Below are 21,185 nucleotides of genomic sequence, written 5' to 3' on the forward strand. Positions count from 1 at the left end.
AAATAGATTTATAAAGCAGGACCCCTACCCTAGGCTGCAATAGGTGCGCTGTTAGCCGAACGATGTGATGTGAAAAGAAAAACTGTGGACACGGTCAATCGTTCTTTTTATTTGTTCATCTCGATTTTAACATAATGCCTTAAAACTATTTGTCAGTATAAACACTGGCGTATTGACAGCCAAATAACTCTCCAATCGCGATGACTTACAAGATAAACTGATCGGAAATAAACCTCTTTCACAAGTTACATTAAGTCACATACCAGTCCCGAGTCACACCTTGCCTAAATTTATAGAGGTATTCCAAACAATGGATCATTAGACAAATAGTGAAATATTGTGACTTTTTGTTTCATGCTTTTGTTAGACAGAGAAAGTAGCAGAAAAAAAAGGAAATACCACCAGAACAAAAACAAAAGCATGTTTTTTGTTTTGTTTAAAAAGTAGCCCTAAATTTCAACAGTGAATATTACTGCAAATAATGCAAACACTGGCTTGTGCTGGCCAGGGACTGACACGTACTGTCTTTGCTGATGCTACTCACCAAGTATGGGAAAGGAAAAAAAATAAATAAAAAAATTCACTACTTGAGAAAATAAATTCTGAATTCAGTCTGAAACACATTCAGATAACAGCACATGACCACTATGACCGACATAAAAAGACAGGAGAAAAAAAAAAAAAAAAAAAAAAAAAAAAGAGAAACAAAGACAAAAAGATACACACTATACAAATTAAAGCGGTCCTCCAAAGCCAGATGGCAGAAAAGAAAAGCAGCTTAGAGTTGGCTCTTGGTCTGGTTTCATAAGTCATGTAGTAACACTCCTCTTTGAAAAGCAAAACAAGTTAAAATTCATGTTCGGTTAACAAAAGTGTATTTTTACACATTTTCTTTAAAGATCTCTGCAATAAATTCTGCATTCCCTGAAATAAGCCATTCCAGCTTTAGGTTCATAAAGTACAGATCTTGCTAGGTTTCTGACTGGATAATGAACAAATAACTACTGGTATTCTGTTGGAAAATTAGATTCAATTCAAATGTATTTTTCCAAATAAAACAATGTGTTATGGGCAGGATTGCAGATATGAAATTTCATGCCAATATAAGCAGAAACCTAAACCTAGACATGACCAACAGTCCAAATTCTTACCAGACTATACTACAGCCAACTGACTTCGGATGCATATTAGCTGTCAAACAAGTAGTCATTACACTGTGCCTCATTACTGCATAGGTTCATTCTACACTTAATATTTGTGAAAAGCCAAGGTAAGATCTACAAAGAATAACAGAACACTTAAATACTTGTTGGCTTCTGTTTGGAATTAGAAGGCTGAAATTTCATTAACAGCTGACAAACTAATTCCAACAATATTTGTGATCTCTAAAGTTATGATTTAAATGTCTCCACCTGGTTTACTGCAACATTAGTAGCTGATGCATTACCCTTCAGCAAAAGAAAGTTGCTTATTCATCATTTTACTACTGCAGTCATCACATAATGTCCAGACTAACTAGACAAGACCAGGAAGTGCATTTGGCACTTTTTCCCCCCACTTGCCTCACAATGTCAGTATCATTTTTAACATACATACTCATTCTTGTGCTCACCTACTGACATGTGAGAGGACAGAATGATCTAACTGACCTTCATTTGATAGTCCCAAAAAAAAAAAAAAAAAAAAATAATAATAAAATAACTGAGACAAAATTCTTATTCAAAATCCTTTAAACGTTTGTTCCACTAATTAATGCAATATAAACTGCAATATCAAGAAATATTCAGTACACAAGAAAAAAAAAAGATTTTTTTTTTTAAATATTGAAAATATCCTCCAACAAAGAAGCACTATGTAGAAATGCGCTTCATATGCCCTTTTCTTGCCAGGAAGAATGTTTACAAACATGCACAAAATATTTTTTCAATTTAACATAAGTGACAATGGAGCAGGGAGGGGGTAACATTTTAAATGGTCCGATTATGTTTCCTTTAAAGCGTACTTCATTACCACGTGGTCGGGAAAGTTTTCTTGAATACACACAAATCACTCTTTCCTAAAGTGTGTTCTGTAGGGTGGAGAGAGGACATAAACTAAGCCTGTGCACATTTAATTTAACATTTGGTGGATCTACAAATTTCTTAACTGACCTTGCATTGCAGTGCATGACACCAATACGTCCAAGTGCATTCTTCAGATAGTCACACAAATGGGTAGGAAGCAGGGGAGGGTGTGTGAAATTATAAACTAACATGTAAATTTTATTTAATTTAAATGCAATAACTAAGTCGTGGTTCCCTTAAAATAGTCAAAGCATGAGTTTGTTGTTTTGTTTTGCAACAAGTAGTTAATGTATATACCTTAATTATGAAGTTGATCTGATACAACTTCATAATTATTTTCCTTAACTTTTAGAATAGAAATATTGTACACAAGAGAAATCAGTTTAAACTAAAATTGAAAGTATTAATTTTTCAATTAGAAACAGCTTGAATGGTATGATAAGAAGCTATCATCCGAATACCAATTGAGTTAGAACCTCCCCCTGTAGAAGTGTGTATGGTTACATCAAGGTTGTGTGTACATAGGCCTACCAGTTGTAAAACAAAATGACCCAATGCCACATAATACCTCACCATATCCGACACAGGCAGACATACACAAACTCCTCCACAATTCGGGAGTCCACAAATTAATAAACTCTTTAAACAATATATTTTGGTGCAAGTCAACTGTGTTGAAAAGGAACTCATGCATATGAATTATCCAATCACTTAGTACAAACAAATAAAACTAGGCAGTATGGTATTGCAAAAGCTCTAATGGCATTAAGCAAAAGAAACTCCTCTCTGGATCTCACTGTATCTGGTCAAAAAGAAAGCCAAAGAAGGCTTCAGTTGCCACATGCACACATACATCCCCCCCAAGCTCCACTTTAGTAATTGAATGCCAATTTCTGTCACATTTGGCACCAACTTCAAAAAGAAAGGAAAAACAGAAAAAATAAAAAAAATTAAAAAAGAACTAAGTCCCCCGCCTGCTACAGATATTCACCTTTTCACACAAAGAACCAAATTGGAATCCAAATTAGTTCATGAAACTACAAAAGACGACAAAAATAAACTAAGAATCTGAGAAAATTAGACTGATCTAAATCACATACAAAACGAATCCCAAGCAATGTTGTTTCAGGTTGGTTTCAGTGTGATTTTTGACACAGCTCTGAAAAGGATGAAATATTGTGGCTCTGTGCAAACACACCTGAGCCTTGTAGATCTAACCATATCTTTAGTCTGGAAAAACCATGAAGAATCACCTAAAACACTTCCATTGGAAATAAGAAGCTGGAAGTGTCAGAGACTCGGTGCTGGTTTGTCAGTAAACACAGAGAAGGCTGGTGGCAGGGTACCTCGACACAGGCCGCTTCCCTCCGCTCCTCTTGCCTAGTAACGGAGCCCCAAAAACGTGCCACGTTCCTGAACTGTTATAGAGCCTCAAAGAAATGAACAGAAATAAAATGCTGGCATTGGTACCACCATGAAGGAGTGCATTCGTTGCAGTGCTCAAACTGACCTCTGAATTCCCTGGAATTTAAGGCAAGTTCTGGCTCACTGACTGCCGTACCCTGACGAAACGGGGTGAAGGGCTGTGGGTCGATCATGCCGAGTGCAGTGGGATCACAAACTTGCAGCCAAAGGGGGAGCGGTACTTGATGCCCACCTCCTGGAACACGTGGCGGGGCAGGCCGATGTCACACAGGTAGACACGGCCTGCTCTTTCGGGCAGGGCGAGAGGGAGGCCCAGAGACAGGGACCACTTGGCCTCTACGGCCTGCTCCTGCCCATTCACTGGAGGATCTATGCTCAGCACAGGGGCCCTGTTCTGGTTGGCCCAATCAGTGGCAGCCCGGTACCATGGTTGGTCCCGCAAGAAAGTGTTCTCGTGCGAGTCGAGGCAGTTTATGACCAGATCCACTGGAGTATCTGGCAAGTCTGAGAAAGGGTATGCAAAACATAGCAGCTCATTAGTGACAATGCGCAAAAAAAAAAAGTGTGATGTGATACTGTACAGCTGCAAATAACACATCCATTTCATAAGCACCTTTAACGCTGGAAACTTGTTTGCCACCTGTCTTGCTGAACAGCGTCAGTTCACTCGTGATGGCTTCCAGCATCTTGACAAAGTTGGGGAGGAACAGGATGACCTCTACCTCGTGGTTGGCAAGGTGACGGCCGCAGCTAATTCCCTGAGCTCCCTGAACGTGAGGCCCACAGAGCAGTGCCACGGTGGGTCTCTGGTGCACGTTCTTAGGGGTGAGCCTGGGGAAGGGAAAAGAGATGGAGAAAGTCATACATATACAGTGCCTAGGGCTTTCTGCCATTTTCAGGAAAATTAAACAAACAAACAAACAAAAAAACAAAAACCATTATAAGCCTCGGCATCTTGTACATCTTTTTTAAAAACAGTTCTTGTCATACACACTCACCTGTTTGGTCCTCCAAGCAGTGTGAGGGCCATCTGACTAGCACACACACCAGTCATCTCCAGCCTGCGGTCCAGAGAGAGACCGTAGCTCTCTGCCATGGTCAGCAGGCGCTTGTGCAACTCATATGAGATACTGGGGACCACCAGCCCTGAGTCTATGAGGAGAAACAGAGACCAGTGAATGACTGTAGCATCACTTTACAACTCTAAAGGCATATAAACTATAAAACTTGGAATATACTTATAACTATTACTATAGTTTTCCCAAGAAAAGCTAAGGCTTCCTATTGATTTTCATCAGAAGCAGAAAGAAAACAGATTTGTGACTCTCACCAGTGCTATACTCTTTTGCCCCAGGCTGAGGCACAGTAATCTGTCTGTAGACAACAGGCTTTGCTTCTAGGATGTTCTCGTCATGACGGTAACGTGACTGTGTCTGCTCTGCAGGAGTACCCCGGGACCGTGCGCCGTTGCCTCTGCGATCTGACGAGTCAATCTCTGAGAAGACGGCTGCTTTATCGAAGAGAGCCAAGTTCCCCTCAAAGTCAAAATCCTCATCTAGAACATCATCCATGCCATCTCCAAAACATTCATCATCCTTATTCTTCATTTGACCATTCTTTGACCCATTCTTCTTTGGAGTGACCTGATTTGCACCTCTACTGCTAGAAGACCCTGAAAGAAAAACAGACATTTTGCTGTTTCAGTAATGATCCCTTAAAAAAAGTCATGTACTCTCATAAAAGTTTGATATGTACAACCATAAAATGTAATGCATTCAGTTATTAAAAAGTGTTTTATGTAGACTGGTGGCACCATAGCAGCAAGAACATAATGAATGAACAAATGAAAGAATAAACAAAACAAGCTGCATTTCTCTCAGAAGAAATTAACAAAATTAAAAGGAATTCACTGCAAAAATGACTTCCTTGCATGTTAGTGCTCCTACATATACTCACAGGAGTTGTGTCGACGGCGGAAGCCTTTACTCTGGCCGGCAATATCGGCATGGCGCTCTCCGTAGCTCTTGGAATAGTTTTGTGAAGGAGACACGCCCCCTTCCTGGGGCCTGGCCTCTGTTTTACCAGGCACGCACAGAGGAGCACTGTTGACCTGAGCAGCAGCCCCACAGCCCCCACCTTTGTCTTTGCGTCCACTAAAGCCAGTTGAGCAGGAGCTCAGCTCAGGAACACTCCGCTTTGTCACTCCATTGGAGATGCTACGAATTTCCAGGATTTTGAGCTCTTTGATGTCCATAGCGCTGTGAACACATCGGGGAAGAATTTTCACCAGAATGGGACACATTTAAACTAAAAACTATTATTATGTCATGACTTTAATACTCAAAATTTGATCCAATTTTGCATTTCACAATGCCAAAATTACAATGTACTGAAAAAAGACAGTAAACCTACTTTACAGTCCTAATTTTATAAAGCTTTACAGATTTGGTTTGAAAATGAAAATAAATACCAACCTAAAAGTGACCTCAGGTACTGGACACTTGACACCATTGTGAAATGGCTGTCTGAGGGAGATAGTTTGGCTGGACTGATCAACCGAGGACACCTCTCCTTGGTACACCCCTAAGGTTGTCCCGCAGTTAATTGAAACAAGACTGCCCAGCCAGTCTGCTGCCATTCTGTCAAATAATTACCATTACAAATAAAAAAAGAAACAAATTAATGGGTAATGAAGACAAGACCAAGGCTTCTGCCACTTCCATGCGTTTTTTAGGATATCCTAAAAATCTGAAAACGGAGCAGTTTACTGACAAATGCCTCCACTGGTTTGCACTCTTGCCATAGACAAGAGACGTGAAAAAGGTATTATATCAGCCAGCAAACTCAAATGTCAACACAGTCTTCATGTTTATTTTTGTTAGATGTTAATAACTAAATACCGACAGTTAGAACTAGCATCAAAACATCTAGCTAACTAATGATTAAATGCTACAACATTTTATTTACAAGAGGTCACTGCCCGGTTGTTTTCCACACCAAAACTAAGGCCTGACCGACAAGCTATGTCCAGATGCTAGCAAATGTTAGCTCAACCTGGCACAGTTTGAGGTTTACGATACACTTTGCGAAACAGGAGGTTAAACTTGACTGGACATGCCAACATGTATAAACCAGCTACACGGCGACAGAAGTCATGATAATCCAACTATTTTAAGTCGTATCTACTTCGTAATGATCGCAGCTAATGCGAGACAACTTGTTAGAGCAAATAACGTGCTAAGTTTGACGGCGGCTAGCTAGTTAGGAAGCTAGCTAATGCTAGATAGGAAAGCTAGCTAGCTAACTATTAGTAACTAGGAATCTAGCGAGTCCTTCTAATTTTTGCCGGTTTTAATGGATTTGTAAATTCAGACACCTACCTGTAGTAAACCAGTGTTGCTCTTATAAATAGATGCAAGTCTAGAATATGAATTATTAGACTAGCTAGCTAGCTAATATTCTGATGAATTCGCGTTGCACGACTTCTCCACTTCATGAACTTCTTTCTCGACGGCTAGAAGTATCCTCCGATAAGTGCGCTAACTACTGCCACCTGCAGTTAAGGAGAAAAGGCGTCGCAAAGTAAAAAAACAAAAACAAAAAAATATATAGTCACATAGAAATTGTAATTTTCCATTAAAAATATAAAATATTCAAAAGGAAATGTAGGCATATACTGTCTAATGTTTGATAATTATTTTTACAAGGCCCGCATAAGCCTCCGGTAATGAAATTTTGGTCACATGACAACTTGATACAACAACAAACATGTCTGCTTTCAACTCCCTGGTCCAGTAGCTAGCTAGCTATCTTAGAAATGTAGCTAGCTCGTTCGCTAACTAAAGGTTTTATAGAACGGTTGCATTTCTTTACAGTTGCATGTTCTATATATCATAAACGTTACTTATATTTAACATTTTCTAATTGAAGGTCGCGTTAGGATTAGATAGGAAACCAGAAAGGTAATGGCAGTCTTTTTTTGCTAGCTAGCCAGTGACATAAAGCTAGCTAGATAAGCTAGCTAGCTAGCGTTCATTTAGTTCAAACTCGTCTGTCAAATGTAGCTAGCTAGTTACAGTTTAAACAACCCAGATAACTATACAGCTAGTTAAGACAGCTATATGATCTAGTGTGACCTATAGAATCTGTGTGATCAGTTGGCCAGCATCGTTTTTCGCGTATCTGTTTTTGTTTCTAGTCCTGTCCTTATGTTAATGAATATTAAGTTACGCGTTTTGGCACAGTCGTGTTAGCTAATGAAAGTCCTAACATTTCGTTTAAAGGTACAATATGGATCAGACCGCCTCTGGAATTTTCTGTAACAGAATGCTGAGCATGGTCAACTCTGAAGATGTAAACGCGATCATTCAAGCCCAGAGACACATGTAGGTTCTCGTAAGTCTTAGTCAGTCACACGATCAACAATTTTATCAGACAACATAAATATAGATCTTCTGCTGTTTGATTACAATTAAATTTGTAACTCCCTCGTAAGGCTGGACCGCTTTGAGAAGACCAACGAGATGCTTATTAACTTTAATAGCTTGTCCAGTGTGCGACTACAACAAATGAATGATCACTTTGTTCTCCATACTCGCACTTTAATTGAAATGAAGAAGGACTTGGACAGCATTTTCCGTCGAATAAGGTGATGTGTCATTATAAGTTGTAATCCTTTTGCTTGACATATAATGGTGATATGTTGGATAATCTTTTGAGAATATAAAAAATTAAATATAGCTTCTTGTATCTTTATCCAGGACACTGAAAGGCAAAATCGCTAAGCAGTATCCTGCTGCTTTCAGTAGTGAGTTGTGCCTTAACTATTCTAATCATAATCAACTATAATGCTTCCCATGTTTGTTATTCCATAGCATTAATCGCTTTTGCTCAGTCCCTCTTTGTTTTATTATTTTTTTAACAGACATTCATGAATGTCCCAGTTTAGAGGATGACGATGATGAGTTTGACCCCATACCACCTAGCATGGCTACTACAACTCCTACAACAGCTACATCTGAGCAGAGCACTGAGTCATGTGACACAAGCCCTGACGTTATTTCACCAACCATTAGCCGATGCTCTGAAGAGCTCTCACAGGAAAATCCTGACACGCCTACCTCAAACAGCCCTGAGAAGGCAGTACTGCTGGATGAGGGTCCAGATTCAGCTGAGATCTAGAATCTTTTTGGAGTTGCTGTGAAGAATTTGTAATTTGGCTTAGTGCCTCATGGTTAAGAGCCAGAGAGAGAGAAATGGGCTATAAGAGTTGGAAATGCTACACCAGATGTTTGCCAGATGTCTCAGTTATCTAAAATATTAAGGATTTGAAGTAAATGAGTCATCTTTCTAAACTTTTATTTTTCATATTTTCCCAAGTGGGCAATACTGTTATATTTATGTGTTTTAACATTACAGAATGAGAGTTTCTTGTGTTTTTGCCTTCAAAGTAGTATGCCTTGCTCCTTGATATATAAATAGATTATTTTAACATCTAGCTCACATTTTAATTATTGCTTCTCAAAAGATATTGGACATACTGTGTAATTTAATTTCTTAAGATGTCAGCTATTAAAACTGGACTATTTGATTTTTATTGGCTGTTTACTTAGCTTTTACTACTAAGTGTGATAAACAAATGTGATTGCTACCAAGAATTTTATCATAGGACTCACTGGATTCTGTTAATATGCTCAATTTTTGCAAAATAAAACTACCTATGCCAAATTCACTGTACTAAAGGCATAAATGCTTTTGAGAGTTTAAAGTGTAAATGGCATGATCACTTATATAATTATATATAGTATTATGAGGCCTTTGTCAAATCAGGCAAAGTTCAGTTTAAGGTAATTTAAATCAGAATAAATAAATAGGGCAGGGTTCTAGAAGTGAATTACAGAAGTACATACATCATAATATACCTCCTTAGACAAAACCAAACTGATATTAAAGTTGTGTTTGTTTCATAACTATTGCAGTCTGGGTCAATTTCATTGCTCTTTTGAAATGTATCTAATTTGTGTGATAATCATATGTATTGTCATTATGTAATGTAATAGTATATTTGAATGTTGACACCATTAAGGGCACAAAGGATGACACAAGATTGTATTAGATTAATGATATCATCATATCGTCAATGACAACTTCACACACACACACACATACACACACATATGCATGTCAGTGATCACGTCTCTTATTCTCTTTCAGGTCAGTTCATCTTTTCTGTTCAGTAAACTTCCTCACCTCTCTCCCCTTGCCTATTGTTATCCCATTGCCTTTAATACGCTACCGGATATTTTAGTAATTCTTTAGCGTACATGAGCTAATGTACTGTCAGTGTAGGATATGTTGCATTATTTCAGGATTCTCGTGGTAGGTAGATAGTCAAATAGATGCAGAATATAGTCCACAGTGGGGCGGTATAAACACATTGGTGTAAGTATTGACAAAAGAGTACTACAGCATCCATAATGCATCAGTAAGGAATCGTCACAATTCAAAGTCAGCCTGCGTTTTCATCCGATTAAATAATCTTTATTTTTACAGCGTTTAATAATTACTAACCAGATTTAAGATAATGTTCTGTTTGGGTTTACACTAGTAAATCAATTATGAGTGTATAAAATAGAACATTTAAAGGTAGGTAACCATGTAGCTAGTTGTAACATAGCTAGCTTCAGTGTGCGAAATTGCAGTTGTAATAGCTAGCTACTGCCAATTGATAGGGCTAGCATCTTGTGTAACGCACAGCTAGAATATGATATTGATGGTAGCAAGCGACGCATTGTTTGCTCTCCTCAGACTAACCCTTAAATTGGCGATCTCTTTCAAACATAAAATTATAGTCTTACATAGTTCGCATTAGCAAGCTCGCTAACGAGCTAGTCTACATAGTGGACGTTATAATGCTATTTAGCCAGCTCGTTTACAGGTAGGTTAGCTAACCTAGCCATCTTAATTGACTGCTAAGTTTATTCTCTGGCATGTGATTTCGAGTCATTACAGGTTCATGAGGGAACTGGTAGTCGATCTCTCCGAACATGCGGAGATTTTCTCAAAAGAAAGCCCTGAATTTTGTGAAGGAAATGGATGCCTTCCCGAAGGTTCCTGAGAGTTATGTTGAGACGTCTGCCAGTGGGGGAACCGGTGAGTATCTTTCATTTCCTAAGATTAGGTTATCTAATATCCAGGTTTTGTCACTGATGTTACTGTAGATGAAAGTGACGCCAGTGTCTTCTTTTTCTGGTAACAGTGTCTTTGGTCGCCTTTACGGCCATGGCACTCCTGGCCTTCTTTGAATTTTTTGTGTATCGGGACACATGGATGAAATACGAATATGAAGTGGATAAGGATTTTTCTAGGTAAGGTTTTTAGAAGTTTATAAATATGTGTAATATGCAAACATTCTGATTCAGTCCGATTACAAAAAATCGGATTTAAGAGGGGAAAAAAAAAGATATTCTGAAGTTTCACATTTGTTTTCTTTTCTTTGCAGTAAATTAAGAATTAATATAGATATTACAGTCGCCATGAGATGCCAGTGTAAGTTATTTTATTCTTAGTATTTCACTGACCCTTTTTGGGGTTTACTTTGCAGACCATCATTAAGATTTGCTATGGCTAGCAAATGATTTTGAGTGATACATTGACAATTTAAGGTTAAGTCTGAATGTGACCATTACCCCCAGATCTTAAAACATCACTCATGTCATTTAATTAGCTTGCTTTTTCTAATAAACTGTCTCAACCATTGTGTCAAATTGTCTTGTGAAATTGTTGTGAACCATCTAGTTGTAGGTGCAGATGTTTTGGACCTGGCTGAGACAATGGTAGCATCAGAAGGCCTGCAGTATGAACCAGTGAGAAGGCATCACTAGTAAAGATTTTGCCTGTGTACATGTTATGTCCATATCAGGATATATAATAGTTTTTATGGGTCTCTTGTAGGTTGTATTTGAGCTGTCCCCTCAACAGAGGCAATGGCATAGGTAAACCAATCACACTGTCTTGCTGCAATAATGGATCTTGATTCTTGTGTGTGTGTGTGTGTGTGTGTGTGTGTGTGTGTTGGATGGCTTCATATTTCAATACTAAAGTGTTTTCTGTTGACTTCAGTCTGTTTTTCCCATAGCATTGTAGAACTTTGCTCATCATGTGGAAAGCCAGACTTGCGTGGTTCCTCACTACTGCGCTTCAGCAGCAAAGCTCTTTAATTTTCAGTGCACTGGAACAAATATAACTAAGTAGTGACTAACTCCTCCTTCCTCCTTGGGCTTTTCACCAGGAACCTTCTAGTGGTCCAGAACCAGCTAAGGGAGGAGCATTCACTCCAGGATGTTCTCTACAAGAGTGTGTTGAGAGGGGGCCCTACTGCCCTGCCACCAAGGTCAGTCCCAACACCCTCCCCAAAAAAAAGTCCACACACCCTGATTTCATATCCTAACTTTAACATAGTCCGGAATTCTGTTGTTTAAGTGAGATCACTCTTAGTCCATTTGGGCCCAGAAGAAGTCAAAACTGAAGGTGATCCAGAAACAAATAATCAAGTCTGTAATGGGTGAAACCATTTCTGAAGCCTTTACTCTGATACCGGAGTCATGTGGCATTCTCGGTTAGTGGTGTTACAGCATTTTTCTCTACTCAGAGAGGAAGGCCACGATCAGCCGTTAAACGCATGCAGGATACACGGACACCTCTATGTCAATAAAGTGGCGGGAAATTTCCATATCACCGTCGGCAAGTATGCAATGTTTCCCCCACAGAAATGGATTATTTAAGCCTCCTGCACTTTTGTGATGCATATTTATTACGCGTCCTTACATGGCATTTTCTTGGCACATTATCATTGCAAATCAAACTGATAACGGGGGGCTCGTGTCCAGTCCTCCACCTTTGCTGAGTCCTTGTCTTAAGTTAGAGGGGCACTTTGAATTTATGCAAACAGTTTTTTGGAGGCAGAAATAAAAATAGTGATGCTAAGCAGATTCCTGAAATGCTGCTCCGCATTGCTGTATAGCATGCATAGCAGAGTAGCCTGCTTTACTGTATGTAGTACTTTACACAGAATGTACTGTACTGTGCTGTTCTTTACTGCAGGGCCATTCCACACCCTAGAGGCCATGCTCACCTTGCTGCCCTGGTTAGCCACGAAAGTAAGTTTGACCCTCCATACGAGTGATCCAGCACAGACGCTGTGTTTGTCACAGGGAAGCCAGGTGTACTGGCGATCCAGCACAGACGCTTTGTTTGTCACAGGGAAGCCAGGTGTACTGGCGATCCAGCACAGATGCTGTGTTTGTCACAGGGAAGCCAGGTGTATTGGCGATCCAGCACTGATGTTGTGCTGCTGTTTGTTTTTTTTGTTTTGTTTTGTTTTTTGTATCAGTTTTAATTTTGCTGCTGAGCTATTTTTGTTGGAGGAAAAGGAAGAGCAAGTCTAAAGATAAAACAGACTCATAAAAGATCAATGTCGTTCATTTCCATTACATATTTGACATGCAAAATATTGGTCATGTGAGGTTAGGACTTTCCAGTGCAGACAGGAATAAACCTTGCCTTTCTAGTTTTTATGTAATATGGTGTGTGTGTGTGTGTGTGTTTGTGTTTTTAACGTTGAAGACTTATAAATTGTTTTTCCTACCTATCCATAGCATACAACTTCTCTCATCGAATAGACCACCTATCATTTGGGGAGGAAGTACCAGGCATTCTGAACCCACTCGATGGCACTGAAAAAGTGTGCACTGACCGTAAGTACGGTGCAAAGGCTGAGACCTGTCAAACAGGTTTTATAGTACATACAGTGGTATGATCTTGAACATGTCAGTACATCACACTTACACACATGACAGCACTTGTCTTGGTAATTTTAGTATTTGATACTATATCTGTTCTGTAAACTTAATCTTTCCCCCATCATCCTTACATTGTGTGTGTGTGTGTTTTGTTGTTTTTTAAACTGCTATTACCCATGTAGTGGAAAGGCCAGGTCTGGTCTCCATTTATAGCTAAGCTAGTGAAAAAGACAGTCTCACATGCAAGCCAATAATTTATATGATCCTTTTCAGCCTGGTTTTGCATCTTGCGTATTACAGAGCCCACACTTGTAAGAGTTACCAATGATCTTATTTTTATTTTGTTTTAATAATCCTGGGCAATCATGCATATAATGGCCACTAGCACCACCCTGCCCACACTTGGGAACTACTTTATATTTCAACTGAAATTAATTAATTATTTGTTCAGTTACACAACCTTCAGATCATTTGTACAACAGTTATCACGCGTTTACAATATCCCCCAGAGCCCCCACACCTCCAACTCCACTCTAAACACAGACCGAGACAAATCAAGGCTCATTCATCAAACATGCAGGAAGTGCCATCTATCAGTGTTATTTTTTTTATTAATAAAGAAACCCAACAAACAGAACACTCTTTAGTTGACAGTTGAGCAAGACATTGTAGTCATGTGAAAAACAAAGTACACCCTGTTTGAATTATGTGGTTTTACGTATTGGACCATAATAAAATATCATTTGGTCCTTAAAATTAGGCACATACCACTTCAGGTGAACAACACGTCAAATTGCACCGTGTCATTATTTGTTTAACAAAAACTAGGCTAAAATGCAGAAGCAGACTGTGAAACATTAAGTATATCCTTACTGCTTCCGTAGGAATTAAGATGGTAAATAGCTGCCAGGTGCTGCTAATAAAATGTCCTTGATTAAGCGATCGGCAGCAAGTGTGAGAACCTCTATAAAAGCAGACATTTTGGTATTTGGCTGGTCTGCAGCTTTCAGGTGTGTGTTAACAACATGCCAAGGAGGAAAGAAATTAGAAAAGATCTTAGTGAAGCAGTTGTTACTCTCCATTAGTCTAGGAGGGTTGTGAGGCCATTTCCAAACAATCTGAAGTCCATTTGTATGAACTTATGAATTGTTTCCAATGTTTTGTTTTACTTGGGTGATGTATTCTTTCAGGTTACTTATCTACTATGATTGATACCTGGCTCTATTTTTTTCCAGTTCTTTTAAAATAACAATTTCTGGCTATTGCCAGTAGTCTGCTATTAGTTGTATCTTTTACCAATGATCATGTGAACACTGCAACTGATTCTAGGGTTCTTGGCATATTGATGCTTATTGATATTTGCGCAGTGAGATGCCATATCTGATGATCTACTACTCTTTTAGTACAATCTGCTTAGACTATACCACCATCTGCCCTATGTGATTTTATTCACGACGTACGGATAAGTAGAAACTTTCTTTTTAAAATTGAACGCTAGCAAATCTGAGTTGCTCGTAATCAGCCCCAAAGCGCTGATGCCTTGGCATCAATATTGACTAAAGTTTAGTAAGAGCTTATGGTGTCCCTCTTAAAACCCTCAATAAGTTGCAGAATCTACAAAAAACTGCTATGAGGATCCTCACCCGCTCTAAAACTGACCAGATCCAATGTGTCCTTCAGCGTGCGCCCTGGTTAACTATTACTTTCCATGTCCAATACGAGGTTCTTTTTGTGACCTAATAAAGCTTTGCACAGAGTAGCGCCTTATGCATGAGTATCTTCATCCATATGCCCCATCCTGTACCTTAAGAACACAAAATTTAGGTCTGCTTCATGTTCTATGGTTTAATTTGACCTCTGTAGTTGCTCTAAATTATGGAATATTCTTCCAAAGTTTATTTGGGTTGTAACTCTTACATTTACAGCTGGTAAAGAGCTACTTTCATTATACCATCAGTGCTCCTCATGTACGTGTTATGCATGTAATGTCTTTTTTGTTTGTTTTTGTTTTGTTTTGCTACAAATTTACACTTTCAGTTTAAACAGTTCAGTTTGATTGTAAAGCGTTCATCTTAGAAAAGGTGCTATATAAATAAAGGTTGTGGTGGTGATCTGACCAGTGGGTTTCTTGCTCCTAGATAACCAGATGTTCCAGTACTTCATCACTGTTGTACCCACCAAACTGGAAACCTATAAGGTGTCAGCAGACACGCATCAGTATTCTGTCACAGAGCGGGTAGGTTAATGAATGAATATTACACATGGAGCCAAATTATACACAAATACTCAATTTGTAATGTAAATAAAATGGAACATTTACAATTCCTTTAGGAAACAAGAGACATCAGGTTTTGGTTTTTCCAGCATCAGTTAGGTTTTCAAATCATTCCATTGCCCCTGCTGTCTTAGCAATCTGCTCTTTGCCCCCAGTCCTATGAATGAACAGGCTGCTGTTTGGACAATTTCAGGCAATTCTGCCAGGGCGCTGTAAACTCAAGATGCAGAGAGTGCTAGTTATGAGTGTGGGGCTGAAACGTCTCCTCTTGGCACTGTGTCTGCAGGAGCGTGTGATCAACCATGCGACAGGCAGCCATGGCGTCTCGGGCATCTTCATGAAGTACGACCTCAGCTCACTCATGGTTCGCGTGACAGAGCAGCACATGCCGCTCTGGCAGTTCCTCGTGCGGCTCTGTGGCATCGTTGGGGGCATCTTCTCTACCACAGGTACAATAAAGGGCCATGCCGGTTCCAGAGGTGTACTTGGTTGAATGAGGGTCACTAGAAAAACGAGCTGACTTGCAGCGGAGTGAGAGCGTTCTGTCATTTGCTCCAGGTATGCTGCACAACCTGGTCGGCTTTTGTGTAGATGTTGTCTGCTGTCGTTTCAAACTAGGAGTGTACAAGCCCAAAGAGGTACGGTTTTTTTTTTTCTCAAGTGTTTTACTGACCTAACCTGAGCTAGAGCATTTTTTTTTTTTTCCCTCAGTGACAGTTAGTGATGAGGAAAAAAGCTCGGGAAAGGTGGAGTGTGTATTTCAAGATTGCCACAGTGAATGCACAGGCTCAAACATTTCAACCCCCGAAGACTAGGTGTAACTGGAATCCTCTGTTGTGCTAGGTGAGTACTCTTCATCAACATGGGAAGGACCAAACGTGTCTGCTCTCCGAGAATGGTGAGCAGTAGCGGTCCTCGTCTCCTCTGTTCCTGAGATGGTTACTTCTGCTGAGACCCTGGCGTGCCATGGGACAGTTGTCCAGCAGCGCGACCCAGCTGCTGCTTCACCCACCTTGTTGCCAACATGGTACTGAGAAGGGCCGTCTCTGCACGTAACCGTAACTTGGACTGTAAACAAAGTATTGATTTGCTTTTCACAACCAGAAAGATGGTTTGTAATTTCTGTGCACCTAAACAAGACATTTTTTCGAGGAGAAAGGTGTCATCATGTAGTAACAGTTTGTTTTATACTCCATTGCCACAGTGTTGTAATGGTGATTCATAGAATGTAGTTATAGTTTGTGTTACAGAGGCAGCTCTTCCTGTTCAGACTGTAACCTGAGGGATTAAATGCCACTATGTGTTTTGTTTTAAAGATATTTGTCTTAAAGTGTCCATTAACACAGCATGGTCCACTTTTACTCACTTTTGCTATAGCCTTCAAAAAGTCTGCAAGTCCTGCATGATTAGGGCAGTCAATTAAGACTGGAAATAACTGGGCTAATTTAAAAATAATCAGGAATGTCTTAATCAGGAAGACCTCTCAGACACAATGAATCACAGCAGTATTATATGAATCCTACTGTATTCAGACATCTGGTTATCAGCCAGACACTTTCTTTAACCTGATGTCCATGATGCAACACAATTTTCTCGTCTCAGTGAGTGACAAGCTTGTACAACCAAAATGAGCTGCAAAAAACCTTTACCTTTAGTGAACTGACCTGTTTTAACTCTATTAGACTGCCAAAGTACTGTATTTACACCATTATTCGAACATAGCGTCAGTAACGGATGTGTAATGGAGCACATTGGTAATAATCGTGGCTACAGTTTGTCAGTGTGGGGGGAAAATTTGGAGGGATATCTTACATGACATGTAAAGAAAGCCAGCAAGACATAAGGAAATAACCTTCCCACTGGCATATGGCCTAATATCCCACTGGCATATGGCCTAATATCTTTCATTTCGGTACGTTATTTGTGCTTGTGTCTTCTCAAGCTCCTGTGAGTCTTTTTATACAAACTTGCTTCTGGTTTTTCCTGTCTTTCATCTTGTTTGTGTAGTATATCACATTGGACTAATGTTGAGGAAAAATTACAGAAAGATATGTGGTAAAGCAGGTAGAACAGTGTGCTTATAACACCAAAGGGGTCAAGGTTCATTCATAGGCAGCACACATACTACGTTTACACCCAGAACTGATATTCTGATAAATATGCAAGTAGCTCAGGATCATAGTGTTTGACGAATACTGAAGATGTATATGCTCTCTCTTGAGAAAATACAGGTGAGTAAGTACATCATAACTTATCCTATAACACATCACAGCAACACTCCTATGGTGTCTCTCACCAATGAAACCCAGTACCACACTAACATACTTTTTGGCTAAGAAGAACACTAGAGTGTTTTCCAGGTTTAATTATTTTGTCAAACAATCAAACAAGCGTGAACGCCGAACACTGCCGTGCTCTTCAGGATTTCAGGTTGACAATTGACTGAATCATTTGAAAAAGATCTCTCGCACTAGCCGCAGAGCGTCGAGATCAGAGTTCCTTCCATGTGGGTTATCTTCAAATTCCGGCTCTGACCTACAGGACCCTGAATGAGGTTGAACAGGACCGTGGGTACTGGGTAACCGTGCAGTCGAGCTGTTCTTCACTAAGGTATCGCCGTACGGAATCGTCTCCTGCTCGGCAACGTCTGAAACGCACGTCCGCTCCTGTGCATCAGTCAGACGTCTCGTTTCTTTGGTCTTCACTGTACACGCTACGTCTAACTGTCACACAAAGAGAAACAGCAGAGCAAAATTAAAAAGTGGCATATGTTGTGAGCCGCAAGGAGTACAAACGTTTCAGTGAAACCAGGGTTCTCTTCTTCGCCAAGCCTACCTTTGCGTTATCGTTCTTTAAAATACCGATGGCTGTTTCCATGAGCTCTTGTTCATTCATCCAGTACACGATTCTAGAGGGGGGGAAACTAGATTAGCAAGCTTCGGTCTCTGATATGATTATAGCGTTTGCTTTAAAGCGAGTTGTCTACCTTCTGGGGCAGCTCTTCCTTGCACCTTTGTTCGTGCCACCTTCCGATTTCTTTATTGTGTTGTTGATCGGCTGGTGGTGGTCAGTTCCATCCATCCAAGATGGGAGATGTCGTTGTGCAGACATAATAAAACAGTGTTTATCTGGATTAGAGTTCCACTAAATACGCCACAAGGGCTTCAGTGCAGACATCACAACACATTTGTGCAAATCACATTTCTTTGTATTGGTTCCTCTCCAAAAGCGAAGCCTTGCAGACGGCTGACATGTTGACGACCCGCCCCTTCTGACTCCATATCTAGACATGCGCGCCATCGCGTGGCCTGGAGCAGCAACTATTATCAACATTGTGATTTGACTATATAGTTTAGAATGTGACGCTATTCTGCGCTTAAAATAAACTCAAAAATACAACTCAATTCTCGTAATTTATTTTTATTTTTTGTCTTTCAGTACTGTTAACAACCGCGCACACTCAGATAAACGGACAAGTGTACTGTATAATGAGTACTATAAAATGAATACTTTACACCATGTCAAGAGTTTATTTGACAGTATTTCAGAATATCATACAGGTAAACAAGAGTTTAGCAAAATTTAATATATCCGCACTGTTGCATTTCATAAAAATATTTGATCACTTAAGTCTTTGAAACTATCAATAATACATTAAACCATATTTATAGGAGTACAGCTGTACAAGGTAAATACACGTCTAACACTACACAGTAATATCGATCTGAAATGGGCCCCTTGAATGTGCCATCTTTCACAGATTCAATATTTTCCTTAGTAATATAAAAATGTTTTTTTGTTTTGTTGTATTTTTTTTGTTTTCCAACAGCAGGCAGGATACAGCTTCAACAGTAAAAGCTAGAGCTGTGCAGTAGATACCTTCCTTTTCACTTCTTACAGCCCCCATGTAAACAGCAATTAAATACATCCTGCTGCATTCACTCGTGTGAATCAGCTGATAGAAAGGTATGTGCCAGGTACAAAACTATCAGGGCCTCATAAACAGGGAGCATTTTTATTGATTCTTTATCTTTTTTATACTTTTCCCCCTCTGAGAATTAGGTATCTGGTGCATTCAAACTGATGTGTGACTCGACAGTATGTAGTGCACATATAAAAGCTGTTTGGGTTACCATACTGTTTGACACTTGCATTTTTATTCAATACATTCTGAGTATTTCAGTGCTGAATTCAGTTGGCACAGTTTTCAGGCTGTGGTTAGCGTTTGCTGGAGAGCTGCAGGCCTGCACACAAGGGCAAAGGAGTGCTTTCCACAATTTGGATGTGTTCTCAACTGCAATAGGTTCCACCTACTAAGGTCCCTTCAAAGTGAATAGCAGGAAAGGAGACAGGGAATGACTGCTTCTAAAAGAATCATTTCATGGCACAAGGTCCCCCCCCCCCCCCCCCCAAAAAAAGAAAGATCCATCAACAAGCAACAGCCCTGTTACACATTATATGTTCTTCTTCCAGCATTCAAAAACGTCATGCTCAGTTTGAAATATCAATATGACAAAGTAGGAAAGCTGGAATTAAACTAAGTGCTACTGCTGAACAGTCTGGCTTAAAGTGTCTGGGTCATATAACTAGCCGGGAGTCCCTGTTGTCCAAAGGTTACAGTGGAACAGCATCTCCAATAATGATAAAGAGATGTTTTATTAATTTATTTTTGGTAGGGAATGCTATTAATATGGACATTACATAATCCCACTTATTTATAATTGAGAATATATTAATATTTGGTGGTATTTTCCTGTTGCAACACAAAGATCATCTGAAGACTGTCACACCATCTCTAATATTAAAGATAGGATTAACACTATTATGCTTTCAGAAAACTAGACTCTGTATTATGTCATGATTTGGTGCATACTATGTATGATAATCTCTTTATAGGATAATCAATGTGTCAGGTGTCAGAAGCTGGAGTGAGGTTTGGCTATGCATTCTAGGTTATCAGAATAATTTATCATCACTCTGGTTATCTTCACAGATTAACAGATGTGGTAAATATTTAAGTGGTGTTGTACCTAGTATGTGTAATTTTGGAACATAACAGTGTTGTTACAATCAGAATGATATAAATTATATATATATATATATATATATATATATATATATATATATATATATATATATATATATATATATATATATATATATAATTATTTAACCATGAACAGAAACATGTAAGGAGTGAGAAGACCAAAACTCTTCACTGTTTCTTTTAGCGCCTATTCCTGGTCCATTGTTTAACACAGCCATCAGTCTATTAAACAAATTATGGTGAATCCTTGCCAAGAGCAATGTTTTTTGTTTTTTTTTAAATGTTTGAACTCAGTATTCACAAGCAGATTCACTGTAGGCTCAGAAAATTGTAGAGAAAAGTGACTTAACATTAGCAACAACTTCTACAGCTGCATGTTTTAATGAAATGCTGGAAAAAACTCTAAGCTTTTTCAATCCCAACTAGGATCCACTTAGGGATGCTCCACCTTTCCAGTTGTCTCGCAGGACAGTGGATTTCAGACTGCACCAATTTCTGCCAGTAAGGCACTCTGCCCCATACAACTGGGTCCCACTCCATCCACACAATAAAGGCTCTGCTATTGCCCCAATACT

At 39.3% G+C, this 21,185-nt stretch overlaps 4 protein-coding genes across 6 annotated transcripts; 2 read left to right on the forward strand and 2 right to left on the reverse strand.

Annotated features, from left to right (window-relative positions):
- Positions 1–89: 89 nt before the first annotated feature.
- edc3 (enhancer of mRNA decapping 3 homolog (S. cerevisiae)) lies at positions 90–6,985 on the reverse strand. The gene is made up of 7 exons (XM_027013938.2): positions 6,869–6,985; positions 5,963–6,127; positions 5,445–5,746; positions 4,819–5,160; positions 4,487–4,640; positions 4,102–4,319; positions 90–3,992 (listed from the first exon to the last, which is right to left on the reverse strand). The coding sequence occupies exons 2-7, from the start codon at positions 6,124–6,126 to the stop codon at positions 3,658–3,660; spliced, it is 1,515 nt and encodes a 504-aa protein (XP_026869739.2). The 5' UTR covers position 6,127; positions 6,869–6,985; the 3' UTR covers positions 90–3,657.
- Positions 6,986–7,244: 259 nt separating this feature from the next.
- Positions 7,245–9,215, forward strand: kxd1 (KxDL motif containing 1). 2 transcript variants are annotated; one of them, XM_027013887.1, is made up of 5 exons: positions 7,245–7,450; positions 7,772–7,873; positions 7,984–8,136; positions 8,249–8,295; positions 8,413–9,215. In XM_027013887.1, exons 2-5 carry the CDS (start codon positions 7,779–7,781, stop codon positions 8,667–8,669), a joined length of 552 nt encoding a protein of 183 aa, XP_026869688.1. In that variant the 5' UTR covers positions 7,245–7,450; positions 7,772–7,778; the 3' UTR covers positions 8,670–9,215. The 2 variants fall into 2 exon arrangements, with proteins under 2 accessions (XP_026869688.1, XP_026869689.1); XM_027013888.2 differs by lacking the exon at positions 7,245–7,450 and having other exon boundaries at positions 7,461–7,873.
- Positions 9,216–9,966: 751 nt separating this feature from the next.
- On the forward strand, positions 9,967–16,908 carry ergic2 (ERGIC and golgi 2). Of its 2 annotated transcripts, none has more exons than XM_027013922.2 (14): positions 9,967–10,133; positions 10,491–10,640; positions 10,747–10,855; positions 10,990–11,036; positions 11,286–11,353; positions 11,442–11,482; positions 11,779–11,880; positions 12,139–12,234; positions 12,591–12,646; positions 13,145–13,243; positions 15,427–15,524; positions 15,850–16,012; positions 16,122–16,201; positions 16,407–16,908. In XM_027013922.2, exons 2-14 carry the CDS (start codon positions 10,535–10,537, stop codon positions 16,470–16,472), a joined length of 1,131 nt encoding a protein of 376 aa, XP_026869723.2. In that variant the 5' UTR covers positions 9,967–10,133; positions 10,491–10,534; the 3' UTR covers positions 16,473–16,908. The 2 variants fall into 2 exon arrangements, with proteins under 2 accessions (XP_026869723.2, XP_026869724.2); XM_027013923.2 differs by having other exon boundaries at positions 10,500–10,640.
- A 977-nt stretch (positions 16,909–17,885) lies between these two features.
- si:ch211-127m7.2 lies at positions 17,886–18,831 on the reverse strand. The gene is made up of 3 exons (XM_035532402.1): positions 18,550–18,831; positions 18,399–18,471; positions 17,886–18,286 (listed from the first exon to the last, which is right to left on the reverse strand). The coding sequence occupies exons 1-3, from the start codon at positions 18,672–18,674 to the stop codon at positions 18,011–18,013; spliced, it is 474 nt and encodes a 157-aa protein (XP_035388295.1). The 5' UTR covers positions 18,675–18,831; the 3' UTR covers positions 17,886–18,010.
- Between the last annotated feature and the right edge of the window lie 2,354 nt (positions 18,832–21,185).

Source organism: Electrophorus electricus, chromosome 12 (genome assembly GCF_013358815.1).
Source record: "Electrophorus electricus isolate fEleEle1 chromosome 12, fEleEle1.pri, whole genome shotgun sequence".
Lineage (NCBI taxonomy): Eukaryota > Metazoa > Chordata > Actinopteri > Gymnotiformes > Gymnotidae > Electrophorus > Electrophorus electricus.